The sequence below is a fragment of the Branchiostoma floridae genome, chromosome 9 (assembly GCF_000003815.2).
Source record: "Branchiostoma floridae strain S238N-H82 chromosome 9, Bfl_VNyyK, whole genome shotgun sequence".
Taxonomy (NCBI): domain Eukaryota; kingdom Metazoa; phylum Chordata; class Leptocardii; order Amphioxiformes; family Branchiostomatidae; genus Branchiostoma; species Branchiostoma floridae.
The window spans coordinates 9,174,608-9,197,174 of NC_049987.1; the positions used below are offsets into that span (position 1 = coordinate 9,174,608).

General features: G+C 39.1%; 1 protein-coding gene across 15 annotated transcripts in view; it reads left to right on the plus strand.

The window, feature by feature from the left end:
* LOC118422738 (syntaxin-binding protein 5-like) overlaps positions 1–22,567 on the plus strand; it is a 62,801-nt gene that overhangs the window by 22,910 nt on the left and 17,324 nt on the right. For 11 of the 15 annotated variants that reach the window (XM_035830466.1, XM_035830468.1, XM_035830470.1 and 8 more), the window contains exons 3-19: positions 873–954; positions 1,739–1,839; positions 3,142–3,276; positions 5,734–5,797; positions 7,664–7,747; positions 8,289–8,494; positions 9,595–9,749; positions 10,665–10,737; positions 11,270–11,420; positions 12,250–12,317; positions 12,867–12,907; positions 13,212–13,417; positions 14,217–14,405; positions 17,569–17,693; positions 18,085–18,274; positions 19,642–19,713; positions 20,147–20,318. In XM_035830466.1, the coding sequence (XP_035686359.1) occupies positions 873–954; positions 1,739–1,839; positions 3,142–3,276; positions 5,734–5,797; positions 7,664–7,747; positions 8,289–8,494; positions 9,595–9,749; positions 10,665–10,737; positions 11,270–11,420; positions 12,250–12,317; positions 12,867–12,907; positions 13,212–13,417; positions 14,217–14,405; positions 17,569–17,693; positions 18,085–18,274; positions 19,642–19,713; positions 20,147–20,318 (2,114 nt within the window). The remainder of the gene's footprint in view (positions 1–872; positions 955–1,738; positions 1,840–3,141; positions 3,277–5,733; positions 5,798–7,663; positions 7,748–8,288; positions 8,495–9,594; positions 9,750–10,664; positions 10,738–11,269; positions 11,421–12,249; positions 12,318–12,866; positions 12,908–13,211; positions 13,418–14,216; positions 14,406–17,568; positions 17,694–18,084; positions 18,275–19,641; positions 19,714–20,146; positions 20,319–22,567) is intronic. The other 4 variants (XM_035830472.1, XM_035830481.1, XM_035830467.1 and 1 more) reach the window with 3 other exon arrangements.

Below are 22,567 nucleotides of genomic sequence, written 5' to 3' on the forward strand. Positions count from 1 at the left end.
TATTCCTGTCACTCCTTTGAAAGACGCCACAGACACATCTCTTTTTTCATCAGTAATGACCTTTTCAATTGATGAGAAGACTGATGAGCCATTGTCATCATGCCTCCTAACAGATGCCAACATGTGACATGATGAAATGTCACAGCATGCCCAGGTAGACTACTATTATTTACATCATTAGGTACATGTATCTCCATCAAGAAAGAAATAGATATTGTCCTGTTTTTTTTTTTCACTAGCACATCTATATTATGTGATATAACTCAAAATTTCCATCTGTTTCTTAACCTTAGATATTTGATGTCTTTTACATTTGTACTCAAACTGGAACAAGATTGATTAACCTTTTCTGATGACATTTTGATTGTGTAATGACTTTTTAATGTACGGCAATATAGAGAGAAAGAAATTACAGGTGCCATAACTATTAGAGAGGGGACATGTAGTGTTGTTAAAATATCAGTGTCAAGAAAGATATATGACTTCTATGTCACTATAAATGCTAATCAGGAGATGGTTGCTTTTGCAAGACTTAGCTGCAAGTGTATGTAACAAGGTTAAGTATATGTATATCACAAGAAGTTTTCTTGCAGTTGCCTTTCACAGCAATGTACTAGTAAACACATTTTCTTCACACCCCAGTGACCTCATATTTAGTCCTTCTTAGTGCGCCATTTATGTCACAAGAAGGTTGTTGATGTTCTAAACACATTGTGTGTAGTACTCCCATTGGATAAAACACAAGTTCTTTCAATCCTAGTGACCTGAGATTTAGCCCTTCCAAGTGTTTAAGGTTTGTTGCTAGAAGGTTTTTAATGTTCTAGATGTGTATAGTTGTTACCCTAAGTTGAGTCCTTAACCCAGACATGCAGATTCGGCCGTCCTGGTGTGGACTGTCACGTTATGCACGACAACGATGCAGCAGTTCTACAACTCATCTTCCTGGTTAATGAGGTAGGTAACGCACAGGCTGGACTAACATGTCTGCTTTCCAAGGCTCAACACCTTGTGAAGTAATGTCATTTTAATTGCCCCTGAAGAAGAATCTGAAGCAACTAGATTATTGTTATGCTTATTACACCAAAGGTGAAGCAATAAAGATCCCAAGAAAATTTTTCAATTGGCATTCAGAATTTGTTCCCATATTATGTATGCCATATGTCACAGTTTATGTATTTAGCTTTTGTCGCACAATTTTTAACTATCCAATCTTATTATGCATTGAGTTATTCCTAACCTTTTTGAATAACCATCATCAGCATGCTAAACTTTGATTGTAAATTAGGAAGTTATTTTGCAAAATAATCTATTGTTTTCAGTTGTGCTTTGGTATATGAAAAAAATCAATGTTGTCTCGAAACTCTGTAAAACACTTCTTCCAACATGTTACAGGCACCAATTTATTGGAACGGAAAATATGGTATAAAACTGAAAAATGTCAACCTACCATGTAAGCCTGTTAAAACGTTACTGCGATATTACATAAGCGAGTTTTAGATTGGATGCAAATGCCATTCTGTAACTGTGACTTAAAAGTCAGGAATGATCAGAACAGAACTTTTGAAGGGCAAAAGCACAGCAGATCCTTTTAACTCAAGGTTCAGGGAAAGTAGACCTGACAGGACTGCGTCATGCTCTTCCCTGAACCAACAAATGTAAGAGCAAGCTTTGTGGGGGTTCATCTGTATGTCCAAGCCGTGTTATATGTGACTGACGGTGTGTCTCTGTTGGTTAACAGGGTGCACTGGTGAGTGTGTGCTCGGATGACAGCCTTCATCTGTGGAACCTTCGCCAGAAAAGGCCTGCGATTCTTCACTCCCTCAAGTACAACAGAGAAAGGTGGGTACAGACAAGGGCAGTCTCACTGCTAGCATATTTCACTGCGTATCTAAGTCATCCAGTTTTAAAACTGTTGCGATCTCCTTGCAATTTCTCGGCTGCAGGTATGGTTATATCTGTCACATACAGGAACAGGGTGTTCTAGCCTTGTTATCGGAATTGCTACAAAATCAATATAATTTTTTGATACAGAACGGATTTCTTCAGAGGAATTTGTTGATTGGAATTTTCTATTGAGTATGGTAAAGGGGGCTGAAATGGGCTTTTTATAGTCATAATTTATATTGGAGATCTGGATTGAGGTCATTAGGTTACAACCTTTTGGTTTGAAGTACTCTGGAGAATTGCTAACTATCACAATTGTGTTCTCATTTTTCCCCTTTAGAAAATTTCCAGTTGTTGGAGCTGATTGCAGTCCCACAATAGCTAAAGGGTCAAAATATTATTAACTATATTTCAGGCACATATGTGTATGGCGGTATAGTGTATTTCTTGACTGGGAAAAACATATTATTTTTGCTGCTGTGTTCTTTTCTTTCTTTTTCTTCAGTCAGGTGCCAATACAGAGCTCGGAACTGTGTTAATCACCTGTATATTGAACTTTTTATTTTAGTTGCACACAATACTATAGGGCTATCCTGATGATGTAGTATTGTGTGCGATTGGCTTGACAAAAGGCTACAGGAAAAACATTCTGCATTTTCAGAAAAGTGTTGCCTTTGGGATATTTCCTTCTCTCTCGTTCACTATTTGAACCTAATTGGGTACAAAATATTGCCCAATGTACCTCCTCTGCTCTGATTGTATGTAGTAATTCCAGTCATTGGCAAGGAACCTTCCTTCTGTCCCTCATATGTACTGGATTACATAAGTCTTAATGAACAAACTGAAGGTGAAAGTTGTCTTACACAATACCGAAGGACTCAAAGTCCCAATTTCCTGTATTCTGCTATTTGTGATTCTTAATACAGCACTACTACTTTTTATTCGCATACCAAATTGCAACTTATTTTTTTCTGCAGGCTGAAGTATTTGTCTGCAAGTTGCAAGTTGATACTAGTACTTCAAGCCATGTACATGCAATAAGAGATATTGTAGAGACAGAAGATTTTAGTCAGACATTACTGAAATTTAGGCAGTATCTGTGGCCTTCTTCTTGTAAAATGTCCCATGATTTCTGGTGTGAGACCCCACAGACATGTGACTAGGCAGCGAGGTAAATGCACTTTGTATCAATAATGCTGTTTTTGATGCCACTTCATTTTGTAACTGTGTTTTTGTTTTGTTTTTTGTTTTCCTCAGGATTACCTACTGTCATCTACCCTTCCAAAGTAAATGGCTCTACATTGGGACTGAGCGCGGCAACGTTCACATCGCTAACATCGAATCCTTTGTGCTGTCTGGTTACGTCATCAATTGGAATAAAGCTATTGAATTGTGAGTACTGTTTCAATGAAGTTTGAACTCTGGTGTACGAACTTCAAACAATTCAGGGTCTTTTTCACTTCTTTTTAGGGGCTACTTTAGATCCAAACCCTGAGGAAAGTGGAGTTAAGTGCTTTTTTCCTAGGCACAAGATAAATGGCATATCAACAGATTCGAACCCTAGTCTAAATGACAGCCAATTCATCTGTGTCCCAAGACTTATGATGTGTTACAGGCATTTCATGTAGTGTAAACTCCTCCTGACCTATCTTGTAGCCGTATAGATCATTTTGGTCTTTTTTTTTCAGCTAATAGTATACTCTCTTTATCTCATCTCAGCAACAAATGTATGTTCATCATGTTTTTCTACTCCTTTCAAAGTCCAGTCTTTACAATCTAGGGCTCAAAAGACCTTTTTCTGCATACTTGCACTTGTGCAGGTAACATTGAAAATTACCTGCACCAGACAAATTTTACCAGATAACTATGGATCATACTAAAATTGTTCAGAAACCATTTTTTTTCATTTATACTTTATAGGTGGTAACAGTTAATGCAACTGATAAGAATCCATATACACCTTCATCAAAGAACATTTATGTATAAAACATGGACCAGTGCAGGTTAGGTGCAGGTAGACACCAGAAATACCTGCATAGCTCCAATTTTACCTGCACTATAAACCTGCATATGCAGGTGGTATTTTGAGCCCTGCTATCCTAGTATTCTTACTTCATCAGCTGGCTTTCAAACTTATAATCAAGACTTTCTTCACTCATCCTTTCTCCAATGTGTTCCTCCTTGATAAGCCCCATTCTCTCTCTGTCTTGTGAAACTTGTATTAGTATAAATGGCACAGTATACAACATCTCCTAAGCCCAAGATGAAGTACAGGCAGTGATCATGATACAAGTGACAAAAAGTTTTAAAGAATTACAAGCATTAATAAGGATAGAAGAAGTGTTCAAGTTTTTACTGTCTACTATGCTGACTTAATTTTGAAAGCCTGGTTTCATATATATAACATGCTAAAAGATAGGTTCTGTGAATGTGCGACTGAGTGTATCAAGAAGGGGCGCAAAGTTGGCAGACACAATCTTACCTGATCTTCCTATCCCTTGAGGGAACAGTTCTACCCAAAGTGGTGAATTAGCTTCCACTTCTGTTGTGTCATGTTTTGAAAGGTAAATCTTTACACAGAAAAGTTTTGGTGCCGCCGTGTCTGGGTACAGAACCACCTCACAGCAGGAGGGGAAGCGTCAAACGGTTTGGTTAAAAACTCTCCTCTTAACGTGACGGACACCTTGCCAGTGGGCAGTATTTAGAATTAATGGATGAACGTTGAAAGGATATTGACAATGTGGTTGCCAGAAGCGAAGTCTAGAAATTCTATCAACCTTTGAAAGGTGATCATAGTACTTAAATGTGCAATATAGCCTAAAGAGAAAGCTACTATTACGAAGGTTCCATTTGTAGCAAAAACTAAGCTTCATTCGCTTTACTTAATAATCGATTCTATGTTTTCGGTATGATTTGGGAAGATTTCAATAATTCAGACTCTATCAGTTCCATGAAAAAAACCCTCAGATTGCCCCAGTGTTATTTGCGGCTACAAAATTGTATTCAGCATCATTGCCATATGCAGGCAGTCCTTTTGATGCCAATTCTACCTGTCATACACAGAACAATGGAGATGGTGTCATCTGAATTGCCATTGACTCCACTGCATTTTGCCTGTCAGAATATTGATAAGGACATTTAGTGAAAAATGCATGATGCCGACTGGCTTTGATGGTACCAGTAGTGCGAACAGAATAACTGTAATTTGAGCCCATCCCAGTGCCACCATTATCCAAGGGATTTTCATCTGCTTGTTAAGCCTGAAATATTGTGACATGCCTTCAAAGAAAATTTGCATGCTCTGCAATATAACTTATGAACTGTCTGATCATTGTAACTTTGCTCATGTTCAAAGTATGCATTTAGAATTTTCAAATTTGTCTCAACATTCTCCCAACTGCATTTCTGAATCAGAAGGGAAAAGGTTGATTGCAATATTTTTTTCACTAAAATCATACAGAACTCTTTGTGGGTTGGAAGTGCCTGAGCGCTAGGTTCAACATCTCTGGACTCCAAAGTTGATATGTTAGTACTTGCAAGGGAATTTGGGGGCTGAGCATTCATGACCCTCCCACCAGAAATGGCGCAAAACGATTTTTTTACGACCACCAGGAGTGAAACCGTGCTCCAGTTTTTTGTACATGTGGCCGTTTATCTGTCTCGGGAGGTAAGACGAAGGCTAGACGCGGAACAACCTCGCACATTTTCCATTCCCACGTTGTCTTTCAGTTTAGCAGAACCATCCGTCATTGTTGTCATCTATTCAGGAGAGAAACTATTTGATCTAGAAGATCTTCACATCATGTGCAGTAATATTTAATAATTGACATGGTTGTGTTTGTTTCTCAGGTCTCAGAGAACTCACCCCGGCCCTGTGGTGTCCCTCAGCGACAATCCAACCGACTCTAGTAAGGTGAGCAAAAAAAGGAGAAAATTGCATGCTGACTTATTTACTCCAATTCAGATTTGCCTGACAGCCTATATTCTTCTCTTCAGGGTATTGTAAAAGGATTCTTATTCTTTTGCCCTAGAAAAAAGACTGATTTTTAGCATGTTAATGTGCAAGATTCCTGCATTGTCAGATAAAACTTAAGACAATGATACTTTTACAGAAAAGGCCTTTCTGATTTGGGTGGAGACAGGCTTAGTTTGCTCCATCAGTATCAACAGTTGGCTACTTTATTATGATTCGTGATTGTAGCTTCAAAAGCATGTACCGTATATTCTCGAATAAAGTACGCACTTTTTTAACTTTTCAAAATTGAAAAGGTGCTACAAGTTGTTGCCAAAGTTGGGGTGCGTACTTTATTTGAGGTCACTGCACAGAGAAATGGTAAAAAAGCCTAAAATAAAGCAAGGTGGAGCTACACTTCTAGTAATGTTTCAAAACATGCACATTGTTGTTGTCTTGTAGTTGTCTAAACATGAAACAAAGAAATTGTCTAAACATGATTTACATAAGATTGGCATTTGCATACAATCCTTTTGAGTTAGTGACTTTGACTTGTACAACTGGTTTTCCCTGATTTCTTCTACCAGTTTTCAGTGATTTTTATAATTTGCAGTAGGCAATTCACAAGTTTATAGAGACAATGACAGTGTAAATGCAGGGTATTTCATGCAAAATAACCTGGGGAAAACATCATAAATTTGAATTTATCCAGTTAAAGGTCTGTTCAAAATTGATGGAGAAGGGGTGCGTACTTTATTTGAGTTTTTCCATTTTACCTTTCAGTCCCAAAGATCTGTCTAAGACTTTTCCAAAATCAGGGGTGCGTACTTTAATTGGGGTGTGTACTTTATTCGAGAATATACGGTATGTCTCTGATAAAAAGCCCTTACTACACATTATGACCTGTGTAACTAAAGAAACCTCAAGACATTTGTCGTCACATACGATACATTTATTGTTGCTATTTCTTTGTAATCACTCAATAATGCTGCACAATCTTTATATTGATTGTAAACATTATGTACAGCAAGACGAGATTCCAACCTAAATTACTTTCAATATTCTGGTACTCTCAGGGTTTGAAATTCATTTTTTTAGATATGTGGCCAGTGCACCTAACATACACTGTAAAAATGTAGGTGAACAGATAAAGAAATGAGTGCATGTCCATTGAAATAAAGACTAGTATAACTGTTCAGGGTTGTAGCCAGCACCTGTCCTTCTGTCCTTTGATGGAATTTTGCAGCTGGGGACAGAAAAAAAATTTGCCCATTCCATCCTCTGTGAGCAAAATTTACCCTCAAAATGCAGGAAATAGCATTTCAGAGGGTCTAGATTTTAGAATTTTCCTTGGGAGCATGCCCCCGGACCCCCTTAGGAACGCTGCATCAAAGCCATTCAAAATCAAGGGGACAGAAAATGATTTCTAGCTGGCTACAACTGTTACAGCAAAACCTGATTGCAAATATTACTGTATGCCTCTCCTGATAGCTAAAATCTGGATTTCTATAGCTAACTTTTGTAAAATTTATATGACTATATAAATATAAATATGTACTGTGTATTGCTGCAGTACTCTACACAAATGTCCAGGTCAACTGGTGCACCAGCCATTAAAAAAGAATTAGGTTCACAGCTACAACTTTATGTGCACAAAAGATGCATGTGCACCCAGTATTTCAAGCCCCGTCCTTTCTACTTGCTTGACCCCAATCTAGACTGTACTAATTCCAACCAATTCCGCGATTTGCGAGAAACTCTTCAGATGAAATTTAATTTCCTCCTCTGACTATAGCATGTTTGATGGATGACTCTTGTCTGTTGCAGCTGTTAATTGGTTTTGAGACAGGCATGATTGTGCAGTGGGACCTGAAGACCAAAGCAGCTGAGTGTAGATATGCATGTGAACAGGTAAGTGGGTCAAAAGTCACCTGAGGTTAGACAATTATTATGACTGCACAGCCCGCAGCGTACTCATTTTAAAAGGTATATATTATATATATATAGTGAGAGAGAGAGAGAGAAAGAAAGAGAGGAAAGAGATAGAGAAACATAAACATACAAGTAAAAACCAGCTTCAGGGGATTGACATTTACACCAACAAAGTGTCATTTAGTAAGACTTTTTTTGTTCTTTGTTCAATTTTAGGTAATTAGTTTCTGTGCTCATCACCCTCATTGAAAAACAGTCTCTCTATCCCCTAGTAATACCCAGTTGGTGTTTAAATACAGCCAAGAAACTCAGATACTGAGGCACTTCATATGCTGCCTTTTTAAAATTTCCATTGCTATACCTCAGCAACCATTTGAAATCTTTGCTCCATTCAGATTAAAGAATATTGTTTTTGTCTCTTATTTATTTAGGAAAGTTAATGATCATCAGAGTGATTTTTTTCTCATAAATTTGTTTAAAAAAACTCATGTCAGGACTGATTTATTCTTCCCATCTGTAGCAGACATTACATTCCCTGGCCTGGCACCACGAAGGCAAGCAGTTTATGTGCAGTCACTCTGACGGCAGTCTGACAGTGTGGAACTACAGGAGCCCCAGCAAGCCTGCGCAGGTGTTCCAGCCCCACGGACACCCCGCACAGAAGGGCTCCAAACCTGAGGCCTGCAGGCCCATCATGAAGGTGGCCTGGCCTACACAGAGAACTGGGTATGCTGTCACGCTCATGAGTCTTATACTTAGAGAGTCATATGTATAACTTTATTGCACAACAATTGTACGAAGTACAAAGTATGGCATCTACATTAACTACAGTTCTATAGCTTAACTTAAGGCTTATCTAACTAATACAGGAGTTGTAGTTATATATCTGTAAGAGATAAGTTTCTTACATTCGTTGGAGGCTTTTACAATCATTTTAGGAATTTCTAATGTCTAAACCTTCTTTGATATATTTTCCTATATCTGCCATGCAGGGATTGTCACATGCCATGATGTATTATGAAATCCCATAAAGTCCAGTGGTGTGGAAACAAACAAACAAACAAACAAACAAACAGAATAATGGTAATCTGAGCCCACCTCGGTACCAGAATTTTCCAGCTGCTAGTTAAGCTGAAATATTATGAAATGGCTTTGAAGAAAATTTGCATTCTCTGCAGTGATCTGTCTGATCATCTAAAGAATGGGAGTATAGAATGATATGCATATGAACAGGTAGTGGAAGTGGGTCAAAAGTCACATAACGTTAGACAATTATTATGATGACTGCACAGCATACTCATTTTAGAGAGTGTTTTAGAGGGTCATATTGAATACCGCATCAATTGTACAAGCAGGCTGTTTAGGAACCTTTGCAGTATTAGAAAGCAGTGTGATTGAGGATGCCTTTTAGCAGCATGATGATGATTTAGAAGCATCAGGACAAAACTTTTGGGATGACAGTACTGAACTTGAAAATGTAATACCGGTAGAATGGACAACTTTAGAATTTTACAAACCTTACATGGAAAGTGGTCAGTATGCAAAGAGTGATCATCTGAAGGTGCACTCTCGCTACACTTGTGCCAAGCTTGTGTCACTGCAGGGTTCTAAAGATACCCGACGAATTTCAGAGATACTTTTTGTGTATTTTGTCATCTTGTAAGTCATACTTTTACGTATTACGCAATATCTAAAATATAAAAAATTGGAGAAAATCACAAATTAGTGATGCAGTGAACGAACCCCGCAGTGACGCAAACTTGACGCAAGTGCAGTGAGAGTGCACGTTAAGATGGGATGTCTATACATGTCTCCATTGTACACAGGGACCCGTTTATAGTGTTTTCGGACGGTCTGCCCTACGAGAGATCGGGGCGGCGTCCCTGCATCACGGTCATGCAGGGCAAGTCAGTGACCGTCCTGGAAATGGAGTATCCAGTCGTTAACTTCCTGCCTGTGAGCTCCACCCCCTGGCCTAATGGTACGTCCAATCTACTGGAATAGATAGGAAACTATTAGAGATTGTGACATTGAAATACAGCCAAAACTGCCCAAGAAGACCACTCAGCAGACTGATAACATCTGGTCTATATTGACAGGTTGTCACCAAAGACAGGATTGTTAATGCTTGAGTTAATGGTTAAAATCTCCAGCAGATGGAACCACTAATTGTAGTTACATAGGTAGAGGTAGGTCTCTTGTACAGGTTTGACTGTATACGTCCTTGAAATGTATGCTAACCTTGCAATGCTCAGGAGTACAAAATGTAAAAGAATCCAAATTTCCTAACAGCACAGATCGTGACAGTTAGATATGCTCTACAGATACATTTGTACAACGTACATATGTTTATCTACAAAGTACGATATTATGCACGTTTGAACACATGTATACATGTACTTAGTCATGTTATGTTTGCAGTACTTGTATGAAGTTCTGAAAACTAATTTTCTTTTGTAGATCGTAAGAAGTAGAAACCCCTTTCCTTTTGTATCATCATTGAAAGTTTCGTTTAAAAAAAATTGTTCACTTAAGAAGAGATAACCTCTGGCAGAGTTATATCACTAGAGAGGATTTCTCAAGGCTAGACCTTGACTCCTGAATAACTCAGGTTAGGAGAAAGCTAATCACACAAATGTGCAGTCAGGCTGGTGTGTAATTACCCCGGAGAAGTTACTTTGCTGATTGTGCAGTGTCATTTAAGGTTAGTGCATCCAAAATGCAAAGGTTTGAAATAGAGCTTAAGTCAGGATATTGCAGGGATTTCAACACATTAACTTGTGTTATATTTATGTTGGAGTTCTTTGACTCTTACATGAGGTTAAGTTTTGCCTACGTGTATACATGTATGTATGTAGTCATGTATGATAGTTGTTTTCTGTTTGTTGTTTTGCAGACTTCCAGGATCCTTACGCCATTATAGTGCTGCTGGAAAATGACCTTGTAGTAATAGATCTAACCACACCAGGGTGAGCCATTCTTATTGTCTAGCAAAATCACTGTACTAGCATGATGAATTATAGATGTTGTTGTGTCGAGATCAGGACTGTTCGGAGGCTCGTTTCTATACTGTGTGTCATGTGTTAGATATGGTAGCTTTATCAAAAAGCGGTAAGGGACGAACCAAGAAATACTGTAGAAAAGGGGGTCTATTTTGAAACTGATTTTTTAAGGTTATGTAGTCAAATGGTTTTTCTATGTCTTCAGACTATGGCTATCTCCAGTACTTATCCCTCTTTCCTGGAACAGACATGTATTTGTTTTGACAGACGAATATTGCAGTTACCCTTCAGTGAAAAAGTGAAAAAAAATCCAAACTCCTTGACATGAAATTGGTAGAAATCGATTTTATGTAAGTTGAAAGCTATAGACTTAGCAACAAAAATCAACAAAATACTTCTTATTAGGCTCCCAAACAATGAGCGAAACAGAAAAAAAATTTTAATTGGAGGCAGCCTTGCTTCAGACTTTCTTTGCTAATTTTTTCTTTCTTTCTTGTAGGTACCCCTGCTTCCAGAACCCCTACCCCATGGACCTGCATGAGTCCCCTGTCACATGCTGCACGTATTATGCCGACTGCCCGCCCGAGATGATCCCTGCCTTCTACACGGTGGGCTCCAGACAACAGAAGAAAACTGGCTTCAGCGATAAGGTAACACCCCGAGGAGGAACGGCACCTCCTCTTTCATTATACCCTCTGACAAATGAGAACAGGCAGCTGTGATTTATGTTACACCAGTCATATTCCCACGGGGAATTGGTTCTTTCCCAGAAACACCCCAGGATCAATACAACCAACACGGTACGGTTATACCTTAGTGCCAATGCTAATGTTATTTGGCAGGGACTGGTGCTGACTCCCGGCGTCACCTGATAGAACACTCACAACCTAGAACGTTGTTAACAGAGTATTCTCTCATAAAAACACTGTTTCCAATCGTAGACAATTACTTTAGTCCTGATGTACTGTAGAGGTTACATTGTAGAATACTTGGCTGTCAACAGATGGTGGTCAGTCAGATTTACTACCAATCGGTATCCATCGCAAGCACTAAGGATTCTAATTCCTTGATCTCAGAATGATGTATCTTTAAGGACTGACAACTGGGTATGGTGTTAACCTTGCTGTACAGTAGCGTAGCTGAGAGGTACTTTTTTTACAATGTGTATTGGATATAAAGGGTAAAGACAGTAGAAGGTTGAAAGATAAAGTATGTAATATGTCAAGTGGAGATGAAACTTCAACAAAAGAAGGTATTATGCAAAGTTACATTTTTATGATTATTGATAGAAGCCAACAACTTGCAAAGTAATTCTCAATAGATATTGCTATTGTTATTGGGTGGGCAGACCACATTCTCTTCGCAGTTAGGGAAGAAGTCTTTTCACAAAGAAAACATACAAGATAGTATGTGTCTACTTTTGGCATACATGTACACATAATGTAGGTTGCAATGCTGTAACTTGGGCTTCTTTTTCAGAATTGGCCTGTGAAAGGAGGGGAGTGGGGCACCTCCACATGTAGCTATCCTGAGATTATCATAACAGGGTAAGCAGAATGTTTCTCTAGATCTACTGTGCTCTTTCCTTACCAATTGTGGAATGAATGAAATTATTGATTAATAGTTAATTATGACCAAACATGAAAAGTATATCATAGTCGGCTAGCCACAGACTACATTGCTAACTTTTTATAGTGTATAACAGAAACTAACTGTACTAGGCAATGTACAAAGTTCTTACAGTTTAACCATGTTAGTATTGTAAAAATGTTGAGAGAAGCTGGTTATTTTTTGTTGTTATAAAGTTATACCTTATAGTTATAATACATTTTTATCAACTTGAAACAGACCTTTGCCACACATTTAGATTGAAGTTCTGGTACAGTAGAACATACTAGAAACCATTAAACATTTATGAAGTGTCTAAGTTTTCTGATTGTTCCTGTAACAGTTTGATCAGCCATGACATCACAGACGATTACTCAGCATATTTTGAGGGTGTTATAAAGCTTAAGAGGTATAGATATGGCAAGATGATATTACATCTGACTTAAGATCTTTCACCATCAAATGATGACATGTATTCTCCTTTACAGTCATGCAGATGGGTCTCTCAAGTTCTGGGATGCCTCTGCAGGTACAATGGTTTCTTATTTTATCAGACAGGTATCAACTTGGAGGACAATTTTGTAACTTTGTTACTCCCATAATTCGACCGGGTGCCATAATACTGCCACCTGAGAAAAATATGAATGAAAAGTGAAAATATTAAGAGCAGTACCAATTTAGCATCAGTAATCCTGAGGACCTGGTATATATACACTTCAGACAACTATTTAGGTGTTCAAGATATTCTTGAGAAGGCCTCTATAACAACATTTATCACTTTTTGTTAATGTTTAAAAGGGAGTAATGACAATGCTTTTTTCCGCTATACCTAGTAACACTACAGCTGCTGTACAAGCTGAGAACCAGCAAGATCTTTGAGAAGCAGCCGCTGAACCAGAGTACAGAGTACGAGGAAGATCCCTTTGCAATAGTGAAGATCGCCATGTGCTGTGAGAGCAGAATACTGTGTGTGGCAGGCACGTCAGGGCACGTCATCGTGTACAGGTACAACAAGGTGGAGACCACCGTGGACGTACCGGTAAGTTTCTGTTTCTGTCAATAGATTCATCAGGCCAGTGAAAAAAGAGACTTTTTTACACAACCATTGCTTTATTCACACCAACGTTTTGGTGACCGTCTGTCACCTTCTTCGGGGCAATTCTGACTGGTTTACATTGTACTACAGCATGTACATTGTAGAAACTTTACGTATATGACCGCATCTGCACTGTGAGCAGCAACACCTATGCTGCAGTACAATGTGAACCAGTCAGAACTGCCCTGAAGAAGTTGACAGGCCATCACCGAAACATTGGTGTGAATAAAGCAACAGCTGTGTAAAAAGAGTCTCTTTATTCAATGTCTGTCTGATTGTTAGATCCATTGTGTGGTTGTTTCAATGGCAGCAACAAAGTCAGACCATGATCTGACTGTTGGGCATACAGCTGAAAAAATCATAAACTGTTGGTCAGCCTTTATGTAGCAGACTTTTACAAATTCAGTTGGTGTGTTACAATGTAATAACAATGGCAGATCACTGGTCTATCCTGTAGAGGAAGAAAATGTCTTCTTCTGTGTTAATGTGGCCAACATCATCTTGTTGTATTTCTGCCACACTTATCAGTAGTGCTGGTACAGAAGGTTACATAGGTAATGGTATGTCTTGAAATTGGGGGTATGCTTTAAGTATTAATGCAGATATGCCACCTTATCCCTGAAGGATTCAATGGATGGGGCAGTCACCATCTCTAAAGGAAGCAAGTTCCAGTCAGATATAGTTCGTGGAATAAAGGACATCTGTCTGTACTGTGTTACAATATATTTCTCCTTTCTTTCAGACCCTGGAGATAGCCCTGGTGTACGAGGTGGATGACCTGGACTCTCCCGACACAGATCAGATCCCTCCCCCCATGCAACCCCCCTCCAGCAGTGTGGGGTCGGCGGGGTCAGGGGGCATGCCCAGCCCCTCCCCCCACCACAGCACGTCTTCAGAAGGAGCTGAGAAAGTGGGCTCTCCCCTGTTGAAGGTTTGTGTTTTTCCATCATAAACCTAATGCTCATGGTGGCTAGTAGCCTCTTCTTCTTCTTGTTGCTTGTGTAACAATGGGGGGTTTAAGTAGCGTCAAACAGCCACAAGAATCGGCTGAACAGCCTTTTCTGGCCTAGTGGTTTCACTGCTGGCTTTGTGATCTGCCAGCCCGGGTTTGATCCCGGGTGTTGGCATGTTGTTTCTTTCTGTTTCTACTCCCTTCTTACATTCGCCTTGTGGCACATAGGCCAGAAGTTTCGTTGCTGTTTCTGTAGAATGGTATTTTTTTTACAAAGAGGGGTTACTAGCACTTCCAATGTGCTTGAAGTACCTCTCAGAACGCAGGACCCCTAAACATGGAACCTCCATTTTATGTCCCTTCCGAAAGACCAAGTGACCCAGTTATCCACTAATTGGAACCAGGGGATCAACTAAGAGGCTGCTATCAGTTAAGCTACAGGGACATCCCTAGTGGAAAAACCTACTTTGTACTTTATTTTGATCATCTGCTTATCATTTGTCCTCATCACCTATTTTCAGCTGTCCGTAACATTTTTCTTTTGTTTGAGTAGTGTGAAAATAATTACACTGATGATTGTGTAATTCCAAAAATATGACTGAAATTTAAGAACATGAGTTCTGTTACTGTCACCTTCATGTTTACTTAATTTATTGTTATGTTGTATTCTGAAAGCCTTATCCCATGATAGCATACACATTATAATAATTTTGTACAAATATAGACAGAAATTCTACTGTTCCTTTTAAATTTGGACAAATGGATGAGAGCAGACAGTACAGTTTTTAAAGATTTGCTTGCTCATGAACCACAACAAAAAGAAACTACATGCTGCTTTGAATGCCTACAGAAATGGAAGACTGCCAGTGACTCGCCCCACCTCACATAACCCTGAGGTAGTCTGCCATGTAGACTACTGCAAATTTAAAATTTCATTACAACAATATGAGAGCACATCAGTCATATAGCCCCAGCACCTATGATAACAGGCAGTGTCATTACCCTGTTGAAGGCATGCCAAGACAGGTGAGATGAGTAAGTAAAGTAAATGGACCTGCAGGCCTGTGAAGTGTCAATATTAAAGGCTCAGGATGTCTTTTGTGTGTGTACAGCCCCTCCACATACAGTGACTCACAATGGACTTAATGTCCCGTCACAACTTCACAGCTCTCGAATGGGATGATTTTTTAAATGAGTGATACAAGGTCAGAAGAATCCTGCAGTACCATACTGCAGTGCATCCATAGCTTTTATCATGTTCTTAGTGCTAAAGGAACAAACATACACTGTTTCAGAACTTAACAGACAAAGAAATCCACTAGAAAGGCAACATTTTTGCAAAAATGCAGAATGTTTTCCCTGTAGCACCAAATAGCAGGGTGTCTAAACTTCATCAATGTTTTCCCATAAGACGTTTTGTCAAGCTACGTGCACACAATAGTATACTTAGTGATGAAATGCCATCCATTGTTGTATGGCTTTCCCCTTTTAGGGCTTATAGATCAAAGAATGATGATAACATTTGTATGTCAATGGTAAAAAAAGTACATTGTAACACAGTTCTTGGTCTGTCCTTAGTGCTGAAGTAATATCCACTGTGACAAATTGATCTGTTTCAGCGCTTCTGAAACAACTTATGGTAATGATAGTTATAGCAAAGATTTTAGAAAGAACTTTGTAGCACAGTTCCTTGAATGTTGTTCTTGCCTTGGTGTTGACATGATTTCTGTTGTGACATACAGTTCCTGTTTCAGAGGTAGTAAAACAAAAAATGGTAACAATAATTCTATCATGATTGTCACACAGCTGCATCTTTGAAAGTTGTTCTGGCCATAGTGCTGAAATGATTTCTGTTGTGACAAAAAGTTCCTGTTTCAGAGGTAATAAAACAAAAGAATAATTACAGTAATTCTGTCAATGACTAAGAAGTACATTGTAAGACTGGTAAAAACTGGTAATTATTTCAGCGGTAAATGAGGACATTGTAACTCAGTTGCATCCTTACCACAACATTTAACAATGATAAACTAAGCTTCCATGTAGCAATTGTAGTACAAGTACATCCATGGGAAAGGAGACATCCTTGAACTTTTCTTTTAATTGTAAACTGCCTGAAGTCTGAATGTAGATTCATTGTGCTATTAACACCGTTACTCAAATGGTATCTTTTGCAGAAGAAGAGTTTCAACATTAACATCAATGTCCCTTATTCCCAACTTTACAGCGTGTCAAAACTGCATTTTAGATTGATAGCGTTTCTGGAAGGTAAAACTAAGGGATTACTCACATGTAATGTTAATGCAAAATGCCTTTGCCCATTGGCTGAAAGTGAAGTTCAAAATCAATTCTTCCTCCCCAAAATAGAAGCGAGAATATCCAGTGCAACCCTTCTGGCTATCTCCTTTTGTGTAATTTGGTTTGATGGATGTCAGAAGGACCACCGAGGCTTATTGTGTCCCTATACCAGCTTCTGTCTGTTGTGATGAAACATCGTTCTTGCTTAACTGCTATAGAATTTTTTTAGTCAAATGATAGTTTAGTTTGACTTTGACTAACAGTTAACAGTTAACTTTATTTCACCAGGATGTACATGTTGTCTACTGACACTATCAATGGTTTCTTGGTGAGAAAACCCTGACATGGAATAACAAACACAACATAACATTACAACAAATAATCATAGTAAAGCTGTGAAAGGTGACTAAAATAAACCATAAATCATAAAGTACTTGATTGATGACCATAAATTGAAATGGTTATTTCATAAAAACAGTCATTTATTTTTGTCTAGACATCAAATCATAAAAAACGAAAGTCAAACCATGGATCGACTTAAATGTAAAATCACTCTGAGTGGAGCATGCATATCAACATGTAGCAGGTTGGGTGGTACTATCATGACGTTATAGGATTCACTTAGTAAATCATTTTGTGGCCGCATGTGAAATATGAGCAGTGACACCTGCAGTACAATGTGAACCAGTCATAACTGCTCTGAAGAAGGTGACAGACTGTCACCAAAATGTTGGTCTGAATCAAGTAATGGTTGTGTAAAAGAATCTCTTTATTCAGTGGTATACCAACGTGATAAAACTATTCACAAATTTACTAAGTAATTTGATTATTGGCCTTTTCTGCACAGGTGAAGTCTGGCCCTCAGAAGATGGTCCCAGGTTACCAGGTGGACCTGTGTGCCCAGCTAGTGACCGTTGAGGGAGAACCGCCCTCCCAGATTCTCTGCCTGGCCATCAACTCCTTATATGGGCTGTAAGTGCCGAAACATTCACCATGATGACATAGCAAAGATGTACACAATGCATCTCAGTTGGATAGTTTTGTGTTAAGTACAATGCTCTGCCAAAAAGGCTTTGAGAGCCAACAGTCATTGATGGAGTACTAAGAGGAATGTATAGAAATTGATGGTAACATCAATATGAGATGGTCAAACAACAAGATATCATCATTCAAATTTCGTGCCAATCATACACTTTCTCTATACTTTATCCTGGACTACAGGCAACGTTTAACTTCACCACTTCTAAAGGTTACATACTGTTTTCCCATTGCTGCCATCTTTTGCATGCTTGCCATGAAGGCTACTTTATGTACTGTAAATGTTGTTGAGAAAAATCCCAACCTACAAGACACACTGTTCCAGGATGGCGTTCGGCAACATGCAGGGCCTGGCTATCGTTGACATAATTCAGAAGACGACCCTCCTGAACCTGGGCACCCCCGACCTGTATGGCTCTGCCGACCCGTACACGCGGACACAGCCCCGATCCCCGCAGAGAAAGAAGCCGCCAGCGGGTCTCGGGGACCTTGGTGAGGCACAGGCTGTGGAACAGGTATGAGATAAAGTTTTTAACTTGTGTTTAGAAGATAAAGTTTTTAACTTGTGTTTAGAAGATAAAGTTTTTAACTTGTGTTTAGAAGATAAAGTTTTTAACTTGTGTTTAGAAGATAAAGTTTTTAACTTGTGTTTAGAAGATTAAGTTTTTAACTTGTGTTTAGAAGATAAAGTTTTTAACTTGTGTTTAGAAGATTAAGTTTTTAACTTGTGTTTAGAAGATAAAGTTTTTAACTTGTGTTTAGAAGATAAAGTTGTTAACTTGTGTTTAGAAGATAAAGTTTATAACTTGCGTTTAGAAGATTAAGTTTTTAACTTGTGTTTAGAAGATAAAGTTTATAACTTGTGTTTAGAAGGGTGAGTGTTGAAAGGGAAGTATCCAGATGACAGAGCAGCAAGAACAAACTTTTGCATGCTTTTATTAATGGAATATATATCGGTAACACATTTGGTGTCATCTATATTGTGTAATGGCAAACATGTCTTTGCAAACTGCAATCCTATGACTTCAAAAGAATGTGCAATATTATGTTTTGATCTTTCATTGATCTCAAGAACCATTAAATTCTCAGGAAAAGATAAAGCCTAGCTTTGACAGAAATCTCTGCCTCAGGTGATGAAAATCAATAAAGTTGAATGTCGTACAGTTATGATTTAGCCTTCATATATGTTTACCATAGGACAACATGATGCAGATGCAAAGCTATCAAAACTATATTGATTCGACTTTTGGGCACTTTCACTGATGCCCTCCTACCCTGCTGTACTTTCTGCCTGGAGTGACATTGACTTAATAATGGAAAAAAATTACCTGCATTTGCTCCTATCAAACCATTTGATACATAATTTTCCCATTCTTACTTGTTATCCTCTTACAGCATAAGTCAAGTGCTCACAGTCTTTAGTCGCTCTGCGTTTACAGTCAGTCATAGAATATTTTGTCCTACCGGTAGTTTTTGTAGACAACAAAAACTGATAAGTTGGTCCATTCGGTAGTATTTTTGCTCCACTCTCCTGAAGACCTGTGTATGTCTTAGTACCTTCCCCATGCTATGCCTCCGAGTCACAACAGAAGTTGTTCCCTGACGCCTCGCTGTCTGTGTCTCCCAGCACTCCTTAGCCTATCCTGATGGTGTTGGTATGCCCATGAGCCTTACAATCCTCTATACCAACCTTTAAGTTTTACAAGTTGTGGGCTGATTCATGCGCACATAAATGAAGTACTGTTTACGATTTGTGGCTGTCTTGTCCCTTAATGCTAATTGAACCTGAACCTCTGTAATCTGTGCTTTGTTTACACTGAGCTGTGTTGGCGGGAATCTGAGTTTCTGAATTGCATACTATGTAACGGTGGTGCCTCCACAGCTCCAATCCCCGCAGAGGAGGAAGCCTTTGAAGGCTCTAAGCAAGCTGGGGGAGTCAGAAATAGGGGAGCAGGTGGGACGTTGTAACTTCTGCTTGCTATTGTCGTACGTCCGCCTGTGGGTGTTTGACCATGTCTTGCATCAGTGTTTGCCACACTTAATAAACGGTATATATAGGTATGTTATTAGGACAGTTATGTGTGTTGTGAAGTCTATCATCAGTCTAGTATCAGAATGTACTTGTTTAGTTGTTAAAAGCTTATCACAAAAAAAGCAACCTGGTCCTGCTTCCAAGTATTCTGTAGTGTTTGTTGGTCTGTGAGCTGTGTAGAAAGTCACATGTCAGCAGCAACTGGGTCAGACAGCTGAAGAACACTGAGTGAGGCAGTCAAAAATTCTGAGTCCAATTTTTTAGTTAGAGAACAATTTATAATTATAATGTATTTTGTCAATGAACTAAGCTTTTGTAAGTATATTGAGGGTAACACATCTCTGTTCTCCCTAAGGAGCGCTGCCGTTCTCCGACGACAGAGAGAGACGAGTCCAACGGGGTGTGTCTGAGTCCCACGGGAACCACACGGAAGAAGCTGGCAGACATCAAGAGAAATCGCAACCAGCCTCGACCCAGGATGTCCAAAGCCCACTCCACCGCTTCCATGGAGGGCAATGGTGGTGATGGTAAGTCTTGTGTGTCATATCAGTTGGTCAGTTGCAAAACACAAGTCGAGCCAACTTGAAGATAGGCTTTGCTGTGACAAGTTTATAGGTATGATTTTAAGGTGATAGCCTAATGGGCAGACTTTCCCATCCATATGGAAGATTTATGGGACATTGATGATAAGGAGCTTGCTAGAATCAAACGTGGCATTTAAGTCGTCATCTCAAAGTGTCATCACAAAGTCTATGAAGGCAGCACTGAAGCTTGTTATTAGACGTCAACAGAACTTACATTAGGATGCAGTGCAGTTTGTCTGTACATGTCTGATATCCCGTATTTCTTGGATGATATCCAGCTTATACAGCAGTGTTTGTGGCTTTTCATGCATGGCATTTGCAGCTCCCTGGTGTGATTTTAAAAGGTCATGCAAATGCACCCAACAGTGTTAGGCAGTCTATAAAGAATGTGAAATGAATAACCCTAAAACTAGTTTAGCCCCCTGCTTACATTTATAATTTGATCAGATACTGTAGATACTAGATGATGTAGGAGAATGCAGATTATTATATTGTGTAATCATCAGAAGTTATGATGGAAAAGTACCTAAACATTTAATTTAGATCATCTTATGTATAAGTTTTCAAGCTGCCCTTTTAACACAGTGACTGTATATCCTGATGAATGGACCCGTTCCCTGTATTTCACTTTCCCAGCCATCGCATTTAAGTGATAGATATCTAGCACATTCAAATGTGTCCAAGTTGGTGCATTTTGTACGAACTGCATTCATGTTTGTACTGCAGAACTTGAAATCATCCAGGGTTGACTCCCTTGGTTTTGGGGAAGAAATATATGAACTAGATGCTAGTGTGAGAATACAAGATGAATTGTGTGAGTGAGTCTATCGCGGCTGACATCTGAAGTAATCTGTGAATGTTGAGAGAGCAGCGAGATAGACAACAGCAGGGGTAGACTGGTGGATTTAGTTGGGATCAGGGGTTCAGGGAGCAACTGAGCTATACATGTATCACTGCTACTGTGCCTATTCTGGGTCATTTGTATGGGAGAGATCATGCTGAAAATTCCAGTAAGATGTTCACTCCATGCACTTGTCAGGAAAGCTGCTGATTTCTACCAAAAGATATTGAAACTTTGGTGGAACTTATTACTTTTATGCCATTTATTTTTGAACAGCCTTTGTGGAAATTTGAAAGGGGGTGGAATCTAGGTGTTAGATGTCAATGCCCTGTCGTGCGCGGCTTTCAGATCGGATATAACTTGTCATCAACTGTTTCATTTTATGACCTGAGTCAACCTTCATGCATCCTAGTTCATGTTATGTATGTGATATTGTACAATGTACCTCCTACTTTTGCCCTTTCTATATTGAACATGCTATCCTAGCTTACAGTCAACTCAGGCCATCACAGAACTCACCGTGCATAAAGTACATGGTAGGGATGTACATATAGTGTTCATGTGTTAATGTGGTTGTACTTCCTACTTTTACCCTTTCTATATTGAACATGCTACCCTACCTTACAGTCAACTCAGGCCATCTCAGAACTCACCATGCATTAAGTACATGGCAGGGATGTACATGTAGTGTTAATGTGGTTCTATACCAGATGTGACAGATGTTAATTTTTGAACGCGGTGGGCCAAATTTGTTGGCAATGTGACATTCTATCGAATGTCACCAAGGACGTTTGAGCATACATATTCAGGGCTCAACCCACAAAGTACATATTCAGGGCTCAACCCACAATGTACCAGGATATATGAGAATCTTTTTTACAGAACCAGCAGGTACTTAACATTGCTTACGTTCCAATGTCACTCAGACACCTTCGTCAGAGCTCCCTTCTGCTGAGTTCAGTAAGTACCTGCTGGTTGTATAAGAAGTTTTCTCATATATCCTATATTCTACCAACATGATGAAACTGTTTGGGGTACAATGTACCACCTGTGTATGTGGGTAGGTGTAGGTAAAAGTACAATGTCATGTATCTACCCGCACCTTACCTGCCCAGGTCCATTATGAAATAGTCCACCACTAGGACGACATAAACCATTAGGTAGGCTCCCAAATGCCTGATATTTTTCACAGTAATATGCTTTAATTCAGCGCATTACAAGATTCAAAATGGTACTGATTGGAACAACTTCAAAACACAGTGACAGTTGGAGGAAAAGAGATGTTCAGTGTAAAAGAATTTGGTGCTGGTAAAAGTTGTCTGGTGCAGGCATTAGTGAAAAAAAGAAGTAT